General features: G+C 35.9%; 1 protein-coding gene across 1 annotated transcript in view; it reads right to left on the bottom strand.

The window, feature by feature from the left end:
- Positions 1-2,424: 2,424 nt before the first annotated feature.
- CDH11 (cadherin 11) overlaps positions 2,425-11,282 on the bottom strand; it is a 221,777-nt gene continuing 212,919 nt past the window's right edge. Inside the window, exons 12-13 of the mRNA XM_069085834.1 lie at positions 6,981-7,232; positions 2,425-5,593 (exon numbers count right to left, since the gene is read on the bottom strand). Coding sequence (XP_068941935.1) covers positions 5,097-5,593; positions 6,981-7,232 — 749 coding nt within the window. The 3' untranslated portion in view covers positions 2,425-5,096. The remainder of the gene's footprint in view (positions 5,594-6,980; positions 7,233-11,282) is intronic.

The following is an 11,282-nucleotide window of genomic DNA, read 5'->3' as shown; positions in this document are numbered from 1 at the left end:
CCTGTTCAAAGTTGAAGAGACAAAAGGTGATCTGTAAAGGTTGGGGAGTGAGGGGGGTAAGTTAGCAGGCTAGTTTTATTGGAATATATGGTATATGAAAGGAAATCATGCAAAACAGATGGAATGTTAGAGGGGAGGCAAATATCTATAGGCATCAAATGCCCCGCTGAGGAGTTCATAATCTAACATAGAGACAACAGAGAGCCCCGCTCCCCCCTCCAATGATTTTAGGGGACAGAAATGTCTTGGTCATGTCTGTATTTTTGGGAATCTTAATTTGACAGCTATCTGGGGCATAGATTAGAAAGATAATTATCTGGAAGCAGAGAGACCAATTAGAGAGCTTGGAATGAGCCAAGTGGGAGAACATGATGGGCTGAACTCCTTATATATCAGTGACTGTGTGAGGAGAGAAAAGAGAAGGGAAAACAAGAAATGGGATAGAGATAGATATGACCAGACTTGGTGAATAACTGGAAATGAGCTTTGAGAGAGAGGAAAAGTCAGCGATGATTCTGGAACTATGAATGTGGGTGATTATAAGGATAGTATCATCTTCTACAAAAATGGGGATAATTGGAGGCAAAAGTAATGAGTTCCATTTTAGAAGAGATGAATCTTATGACTTCTATGGGGCATCCAGGTAGATGTATCTAGCAGACAGGTGGTGATATGGACTATAGTTAGGAGACATATTAGAGTTGGATATACAGATTTTGGAGGCTGTATAGCCAGAGTTAATTTCTTAGGACATGGTAAGATCGCTAAGATAAAGGGTGAAGAGAGAGAAGAAAATCTAGGATACAGATCTGGAGAACACCTGAAATCAGTGGCAAGATACAAATGATAATTTGACAAAGGAAAAAGAGGATAGGTCAAATAAGCAGAAAGAAAACCAGGACAGAACAATATCACAGAAGCACAGGAAGTAATTATCAGAAGATGGGTTAGTTGCTAGTCAGAAACTACAGAAATGTCAAATCTAAGGAAGATTAATTTAAAATTGATCTTAATTTAGCAATTAAGCAATAGTTTATATTTTAATAGATTTTACCAGTTAAGAAATATCTGGTGTGATACACGAGAATAATTGTAATTGGCTAATGGAATCAGTAGCCATTTTGAAAAGAGTTGTGAGTAGAAGATGGGGTAAAGGATGCAATAAACGAATGATTCTTTCTAAGAGTCTGTGAAAGAAACTTGAGTGTATTGCAAGGTTAAACATGTTTCTATATACCTCTCTATCCTATCTATCTTAAGAAACGCATATTTGCAGACAAAAGCAAATGGACCAATAGTTGAGGATTGTTTGAAGATAAGAGGAAAAAAAGGAATAATTGAGGAATCAGGCTCCTGGAGGGGGAAGGATAGGATGGAAGAACCTATGGAGAAGAAAGGAATAAGGACTGAAGAAGAGCCACATTTCTCTCAGAGACTCATGGGAGGAGAAAATGATGTATCATAAAAGTATGATATATATTATATCATAGAATAAGGCTAAGGGAGTTCATAACATATGGTCTCAATTTTCTTGATAAAGTACATGGTAAGGTCATCTTCTGATAGAGAAGATGGTGGTGGAGACATGAAATCTTTGAACAGCTACTTCAAGAAGTGACAGTCAATGAAAGAAGAATAAAAGGGATATTGAGTAAGAAGATCTAGACTCATTTAAGAGTAGATAACATATAATGGACATAGTCAACATAGTTTAGGTATTCTTTCCAAGGACATTCCAAATAGGAGAGGTGAAGTTCATTGGTGGTAACAATCTGGTTATTATTAGAAGAATAATTGGGACAAATTCAAGGTTAGAATATCGCAAAATGATTAACTTTTTTATGTCAAGACAATGAAGGCGGTAAAGTGAAAGCAGGATAGGGAAAGAAGAGATGATGGGAAAATTATGGATCAAGATGAAGACAATGAGGAGTTTAATGAGGGAAAAAGGAGCTAGGATGAAATAATAGATTATGATGACAGAGAAGGACATAAGAGATCTGAATCATGGACATAGTAGCACATGCAGTGGTTACCATGGGTGACACAAGGGTCAGACCTTGGATGACTAAAGTATAGGAAAGATGTGAATCTTGGAAATTTAGTTCAGGGACCTCTCAAGAGAGGTTTTACAAAAAAATATATATAGGGTTTGTAGTCAAAATATTTGATTCCCAGAATAAACATTTATTGGTTGAATAAGGTTTTAACTTTTTGCCCTAGCTTCCTCACCTGCAAAATGGGAATACTGACATGTGGCAAACTATTTCTCAGTCTTTTTGTAAGGAAAACACTTTAGAAACTGTCAAATGATTGAGAGATGGGAGCTGGATTAGTACAAGACTGCAGGAAAGATGAAGACACCCCATGCTAATTTATACTCCATTCCCAAACCCAAGTGCCAAATGAAAAATGACAAATTAATTAGGGAAAGAAATTTTATTTCCAAGCTTCTAAGAGGGTTCTACAAACAACAGAGACTAAAACCGAAACCAAACTAAACAAAAACAACAAAAAAGTCCTCCAAACCCAACCATTTATAACTCTTAAAAAAGTAGTGGACAGTGTCCCTTTTTAAATTCAACATAAACATGTAGAAAATGAAGTGATCAATTCTATCCCTAATACAGTTCCAATGGTGTCCTCTGACATCAACCTTTACAATGGGATTACTTTGTGTTTTCATGTAAATATGATTGCTGCATTTTTTTTTGCCTATTTCCATTGTTTCAAATTCTAGTGGAGAACTGTGCAAATCTAGCAAAATATTCTTTGGATTATTAAAAAATAGAAAAAAAAAGAACCTAACTGGCAAATTTATGAAGCTAGAGAAAAGACATAATCCTTTATTAAAATGGAATACTCTGAATTCGCCCTGTCTGGGCTGGTTCCATTGACATCTCCTGCAAAATTTTGCTTTGAATACAAAGTGGTCAATGTGAATGAGGAGCTCATAGGAATGCTTTGAAAGTGATTATCTCTGTTTGTGATTCGATTTTGAACTAAAAGTAATTAAAAGGAAAGTTGTCCCAGCAAAGCATATAGAATAACATTATATAATTTAAAAAGAAAGAAAGAAAATCTAAGCATTGACTATAATCCTAGATAGGCCACTTGAACTGTTACTGGGATGAAAAAAGAAAAATGATGTGCTATGTTGATGTTACCTTTCCCCTACTATTGCTAATTATAGAATCCTAACATCTCAGCATTGCTGTGACCTGAGAGGTTATCTAGGGCAACCTCTTTCAAGTCAACCTCACCACACACACACTGGTTATTGCTCTAGCTGTCATTTGGAATATAATCTAGGTTATCTTCTCATTGCAAATGAAGATCATGGCACCTATGGCACAGAGGTCACGAGAGAAAGAATATAGCATCTTCTCAAAGTGCCAAGCATCTGTGTCCTTTCAAACTCCATTTAAATCTTTCCTCTCTGATTCTCCAGAGCAGATAAAGCATCAGCAAAGAGCTATATAGTCCAAGATGATCTATAATGTTTCAGCAGACTGCAGACATATACAGAGCTGAGCTGATACATTGAGCCTATCCCGGTCCCCTTCCCTCTTGCCCCATCTTGAAATAAAATATATATTAAAAAAGCCATAGATATTTTCATTCAATTAAAAATGCTAAAAATAGCAAATATGAAGGAAATTACTGTCTTTCATTAAAAATTTAAATGCCTGGTTATTCTAAGATGAGGTCATTCTACAGCAGAAAAACAAAAAAAAAATCTTGAAATGCTAAAGTCATAATTATTATTCATATAAACTAATTGCCAGGTGGAACATTGTGAGGGGCTCTCTTAATCACATGGGGTAAGACTTAAGAATTCTCTGGTATGCCAGAGGAGTTCATTTAAGACAATGAACCCTCCACTACAAAAGTGGGCGATTATGGGACCTTCGTTGCCTTACTATCACATAATCATGGAATTGCTAAGAGAGAATATAAATGCACATTACATAACATATATTGAAAAATGAGAACCAACCCTCAGTCCAGAGCATTATCTCCTCCTAGCATCTGTGCTCTGAGAGAAGCCACATCTTCTACTGAGAGGGTACAAAATTATTCACACGACATTACAGAATCTTCTCAAAAAACATTTGTAAAATGTATTTGCTTTTTAAATAAACACTTAACAAGGCAACAGACAAATTTCAAACAGATAATAAATAGGGCTATTAAAAGGTCACAATTGTCCATTAGAACTATAAATGGGACATTAGAAACATGGGGCTCCTTTTAAATGCTTAAGAATTGAAAACAAGGATTAAAAAAAGAATCTTTTTTTTATTTCAAAGGTTGCTTCTTATATTGAAGCACATATTAAAGCAACAGTACAATGTTCATAAAATATAAGTGTGATGCTGTAACATTTCTTACATGTCAGAATACTGAAATCTGTATGTATACTAAAATAAGAGCTTTAAAATTGTACAAATAGATACATTAAAAATGACATAGAAATAGGGCGCCTCCCACTGCAACAAGACAGAGTTATATCTGGCACGTATTAGTTTAAGATGAAAGTATAAGCAAAAAGATTTACAAGAATTAGCAGTAACAAGTTTGATGCTCAAGAGACAATAATTGTACATTGTATTGTACATACATCATATGGGTTTAAGCTGGCTGAATATTATATATTTCAAGTTTAAGAATGCACTACGTACAGAGTGTCCATAGTTTTAAGGCGAAATTACAGCTCAGAACTGTTGTCCTTTTTAATTTTGTGGAAGCTTCTTTGACTTAAAAGATTTAGATGTCCATAACACAGAAAAAAAAAATCCCTTCATTGTTAAGTCCATTGTTAACATTTTCCTTCACTTAAATATTTTGCATGGCAAGTGGTTTCTCTTGATTGAAGTCGATAACCAACTTCTCTATTTGCCTTTTGGGAGAAAAGGTACTTCACAGTATTTACCACTGGGAGGTCCTCATTTTTATTAAAGTGATCCTCTCTGTAAAATGTTGCCATTCTAAATGAGCCTTTCCTTGATTTTAAAAAAATACCTGTTTACATTTCTTCTGGGGTCATCAGAATATTGGACACAGTTCTTAAGGCCAAATTTGTATCTTTATTGTTAAGAATCATCATCAAAAGTGTCTTTGGAACCATACAAGTCTGCTAGTTTCTTAAAACGAGGTCCCCAGTTTTGTAGATAATCATAGTCCAAATCAGAATCTGTTGTGGCCGACTCTAAGGAGCTGAGAGAACCAGCCACCGAGCCCCGCCCTTCGTAGCCATAGATCTGGATAGAGTCATAAGGGGGAGCCGTTGGGTCATTGTCAGCCTCCTGTATCCTTGTATTGATGAAATCGTCAACATCCACACTATTGGGAGCTGGTCGAAGCCCAGGTCTGGGCATATACTGATACTCTGGCTTGATATCTTTACGGGGGATAAATCCATTAATCCCATCAGGATTTTGGAGGGTTGCAATATCAAAAGCCTCTGTATCCTCTTCTCCACCACCCTCATCATCATAGGTAATGATGTTTTCTCTCACATCTTCTTCCTCAAAGACAATTAGTGGTTCTTTCTTTTGCCTTCTCAGGGTCACAAATAATACGACAATAACTATAGAGAAAGATAAAGAAAATGTGAAGCTAGGATATTTTTTTACATTCTAAGTTTCCTTTACATATCTCCCACACATTTTTACTACTGAGTCTGAATTAAAGGGAGAAAGGTTAGGTTATGGGGCATCTAGACTATCTTTGTAACAGAGCTTCAACTAACAATTCCAAAGAAACAGTTTAAAGTTATCTTCTATCTACTCTGCATTTGTCTTTTCTGTTCTGATTTATATATGTTATCTTTTCTCATTAGAATGTAATCTCCTTGAGGATAGAGACTGGTTTTACTTCTTTTTGTTTAATTGTATCCCCATTATACTGTCTGGAATATAATAAATCCTTAATCAGTTGCTTGATTAATTATCTGATCTTAGTTCTTTAGAAGAAAGTCCATTATTCTTTTGTGTCTAAGACACTTCTAATTATTAGAAAGACCTTTCTTATACTATAGTATAAGCACACCTGACAGTTTCCTCATCTATAAGGTGAAGTGAATAGATTAGGAAGGGCATGCTGAGATATCTTCCAACTTTAATTCTAGAACAGAAAGAAGTAAATCGATGAAACATTAACATACTATATTCTAACACAAGAAGGGCAAAGCTATGTACTATAGTTGACTGAAAATTTAATAGAGCCAAAAAAATGGTGTTCAGTTCTTTTGCATGACACATAAATAAACTCTGTGACCTCAGGTGGGTAACATAAGGTAGACTGAAGCCTCTATGGCCTATCTTTCTCATCTGTGAAATGAATACAGGAATACTTCCCTTCTTATCTCTTGGTGTTGTTATGAGGAAGATGCTCTCAAAACCTTAAGGTTCTCTATAAATGTTTGATATTTTAATTAACATTTTGAGTTCTAAGGTCTCTTCCAGCTCTAATGCTAGTGATCTTTTAGGGAATTTCAGGTTGTTTCTTTAAGAAAGAGAAAGTTCAAGTTAAGACTGTTCCAAAGCAGCCCATTTTGATTTGGGGTATGGAGTTGAAAGGATTCTTTCCTAACTTATGACTGGAATCTTCCATTATGTAAGTTTCTGCCTAGAGTGAAAGAGAAGAATTTTTATTTCTCTCCCACATGATGACCCTTGGAGTAACTGAGGTCAGTAACCATACCCCACTAAATCTTTTCTTTAGGCTAAACATCCCCAGTTCCTTTAATCAGTTTTTTTCATTATGCCAGGATCTCTGTCCCTTTCACTTCCATGGTTACCTTTCACTGGATGGGTAAAGGTACAGCAGGGCACAGTGGGCTTAGCTCATATCAGACAACCTAAATATTTGAACCACGTGTTCATTAAGACTAAAAGTCATGGATCTTAAAATTAATCTCCCATACCTAACCAAGAATAAATCAACTCAGACAGATAATGAAGGGCATAGCTTACCCAGCAAAATCACAATGCAGGCCAAGATGGCAACTAAAGCCCCTGTGCTCAGTCCTGCATTGAGGACATAGGCCTCAGCATTGCAGGATAGCAATGCTCCATTCACATCACATCCGCAGACCTTGATTGTCAGAGTATTGGTGCTGCTCATGGGAGGTATTCCCCCATCGCTGATCACGATTGGTAGCAGGTATAGGTCTTGCTTCTGCCGGCTGAAACCACCGCGTTTGACATAAACACCAGCAGTGTTGTCTGTAAAGAAAAAGAAAGCTCTATGTTTGGGTCCCTTTGACCAGCAGACAGGACGCAGCATTCAGGAAGAAAGATGGGAGGTCACTCTCCTCCTCATAGAGGTTAACTCCCCAAATATTCCTCACTTGCTCCTTAATCTAAGTATCTTAAGAATGTCTGAGGCTGTTTGGCATACTAAAATCAGAACACATTCTCTGATTCCTTTATTTCTGCCTCATTTATCAATGTCCTGTGGTAACCATAAATTGAAGGGCAATTCAAGTTCCAACTCCTCCAGAAAGCCCTCCTTGGTTCTCCAGCTAAAGCTCACATAGCACTTTCTATTGTTCTGCTGTCCTCTTTGAGATGCTAGTGATTTAGGAATGTTTAATGTCTTCCCTTTCATAACTCCCTTAGGACAAGAGGACAAAGGACTACTATCCTTCCAAATTTTGAATCACTCCCATTCCCCACACAAATCTCTTTACAGAATCATGGAATTTCAGAACTGGAGCTGACCTCTGTGGACATCCAATCCAACCCCTGTTGGACAAAATGTCCCTCCTACAAAATACCTGAAACTAGCTGAGTAGCCTTTCTTGAAAATATCCAAAGAGGGGGATCTTGTTACTTCCCAAGATGTCTTTCGGACAGTGCTAATTGTTACAGTTTTTTGTTTGTTTGTTTGTTTTTGTTTGGTCTGTTTTTCCCCCACAGGATGCCTAAATCTGGCTCTTTGAAACTTCCATTTTGCTCTAGGCCCTGAACCCTATAGATGCTTAGCAAATATTTGTGGAAATGAATTGAATCTTAGTACAAACACATGAAATTGAATTTCCCTGAGCAGTTTAATTGGTAGTCTAACATCATCGTTCCTGCTGTGTGAGTCCCTCAACTCATGTCAGTCTCCTTAATCATTGAATATGCGATATCATCTAGTCCCACTCAAACAGGCAGTATCAGTTCAGAATAGTACCAGGCATATACTTGTGCTAAGAAAAGCCAGGTATTTGTCATGATGACACTTTATCCACTCAAGACCTGTTCCATTGAATCCGTGGCCCTATTAGCATGGGTGTCCCTTCTTTGGTACAAATTGGTCTATATTTTCTTATTTACTATGCTTACTGTCCATTCCACCACCCCTCCCCCCAATAAAGTCTCCATATTTCCCCGATATGCTAGAAGCCTTCTGCATTCTGTTTCTTTTCATTATTAATATACCATTGGGGCCAACTCTTAAGGGGGTAGCAATTTAAATATGATTAAAACCATTATTTTTTTGTAAGATACCTATCACAGAAGAAGAATTAAGTACTGGACCAAGAAACTTCTGGATTCCTGCCTTGGCTTCATCACTTAAACCTGTGTAACCTTCTTCTAGGCCTCATTTTATTTTCCTCTTTCAGAGTGGAGACAACAATTCTCATTCTACTTCTTTCATAAGGACATTTTGAGGAAAGTTCAGACTCACAGGGGATAGGATATTGGGTCTAGAATCAGGAAAACCTTAGTTCAAACCTAACCTTAAATACTTAGTAGCTGTGTGATCCTGGACAAGTCCTTTAACCTCTATTTACTTCAGTCTCCTCATCTGCAAAATGGGGTTAATAACAACTATGTTTCAGAGTGATCATGAGGATCAAATGAGACAATAATTGTACAAGTAATTGTCACTCTGTCACAGTGTCATTTAAATGTAAGCTATTATTAGTGAAGTGCTATGACATGTGTTATTTTAATGCATTTTATTGATGCCTTTATCCTAATTATTTCAGTCATGTCTCCTTAATAAACCCTGTCTTATAAAAAAAAAGAATTAATGAGATAATAACAATATACACAAATATAAACCGTTTAACATAGTATCTGGAACATAGTAAGCACTATATACATGTTGGCTATTTTCAATTAGGCAGAAACATCCAATACTGAAATCTTATCTGTTAATGTATTTAATATTCTACCCTAGTAACCTCCCTTTCACCCCCTGCTCTTTTATGATGCGGAGAGATGATTTGCTATGTCTTTAAGTTGTTAATATTATAATAAACTTGGAAGAAATTTTTTTTTCTTTTGCAACTTCCTATGAAGGATCCCTGTTCAGCAATTAGATTTAATTGTTCTGTGGTAAAGGCTTCCTATAAGTTACAGGTGTTGATTCTTTAAGTTGTGGTAACATTGGTATGTCTAACGCAATAATATATAATAATAATAATATATAATAACAAGGTAGTTTAAAGGGAAAAGCACTGGGTTCGGAGCTCAGAAAGTTAGACTATGCTCCTGTTTCTGCTCCATATTCACTGTATGACCTCCCAGAAGCCGTTTCCCATCTCTGGACATGTAAAATGATGTATGACAGAAGGAGCACTAAGCTGGCAGTTGCAAGACCCTGGGATTGGAGTCCTGGCTTTCAAACTAATTAGCTATATGGGGCCAGTTATTTAATCTCTCTTTACTTCAGTTTCCTCATATATAAAAAAGATAATTCACTTCCTACCTCACAGGGTAGCTCTTTAGTTTATTATTTTTAAAGCATTTTCCTTGTCATTAACTCCTTGTATGACCTTGGGTAAAGCATTTCTGTTGCCTTAGCCTCAGTCTTCTTAAAGACAAAATAAATAAGGTTCTTAATGAGCTATTTTATGACAAATAATTTTCTATAAAGAATTTTATTTTTTAATAAGTGTACCAAAGAATCAAATGAAACATACACATATTAAAGAATATTCAAAATATAAAAAGAACTATGTTTTCATTTTTATTCACTTCTTCATGTATTGATTGTTCGACTAATTAATTCATTCAATCATTTATTCAGAGAATGACAAAAATATCAGCATTGGAAAGAAAATTATAGGCTATGTAGTTCAACCTGGGATGGAATAAAGACTTTCTCTATACCATTAGAAGACCATTTATGATGTCATCGATTTATATATGTGGTAGACCACTACATGCTAGGCTGGTGGACTTTCAATTACAAATAAGAGGAGGAGGAAAAGGATATATACATTTATTAAATGCCTACTATGAGTAAAGCACTGTGCTAAACATTCTAAATATTACCTTATTTGATCCTTACAGAAACCTCATAGGAAATAAATACAATTATTATTATTTACATTTTACAGTTGAAGTAGACAAAGGTTAAGTAACTTGACAAGGGGTCACATAGCTACTAAGGGGCTGAGGCTGAATTTCTACTTAGGTCTTCCTGACTCCAGGCTTAGCACTCTATGTACTGCACAGCTAGTTGCCTACAAATAAAGCATAGCGGCTTTCCTTAAAGAGTTTGGATCCTATTACTATGACCAGTGACTGCACAGTTAACTTCAAGATATGACTTAATTCTGAACAAGAAGTTCTGAAAGAAATGAATGTCTCACTTATAGCCATGATAAATATTAATATGTTTAGGGTTCTTTCTCAGATTTGCCTGTATGGCTAAAAATAATGGAATTGTAGTTCACATTTGTATAGTATTTTGCAGCTACAAAACTCTTCAAAGTAAAGACTTTTTTTTTTCTCACTGTAACCTTCCAACCGTCAGGTCTCAGGGTTGTTTCAAGAGCTATCATTTCCATGTAACACATGTGTGACTGTTTCATTACTCCATTCGATGGGTGTCACTTTATTTCCAAGCATCTTCCCATCATTTATTATGTGTAAAGAATAATCATGGATGTGTCTGCACAACTAGTTATTGCTCAGACTACCATCAAATCAAGGTGTGCCATCTTATAAATCCTTGTGGAAATCATGTCCAATAAAACTTGCCAGTACTGTATGCTTCCTTCTTATTGCGTAATTTATAGATTTTCAAATAATTTCAGAATCATACAAATCTAATTAAGGATAAGATCATGCATTTAGTAGTTAATTTACTGTATGGATGTATGTATGAATAGATGGATAGATGGTTGGATGAATTTGTCTCTCATTTTGAAGAAGAGGCAGGTGGCGAGTAGAAAAAGCACTGAACTTGGCATCAGAAGTACTGGGTTTATTTCCCTGTTCTGCTATTTATTATCTCTATCTTTGAGCAAGTTTTAAAAGAAGAAGAAG

This window comes from Petaurus breviceps, unplaced genomic scaffold (assembly GCF_028583685.1).
Source record: "Petaurus breviceps papuanus isolate PSGF00001 unplaced genomic scaffold, PetGlider_PUasm1.0 176, whole genome shotgun sequence".
NCBI classification, from domain to species: domain Eukaryota; kingdom Metazoa; phylum Chordata; class Mammalia; order Diprotodontia; family Petauridae; genus Petaurus; species Petaurus breviceps.
Note: the sequence above shows the minus strand (reverse complement) of the source record. Positions and strands in the feature narration are given on the sequence as shown.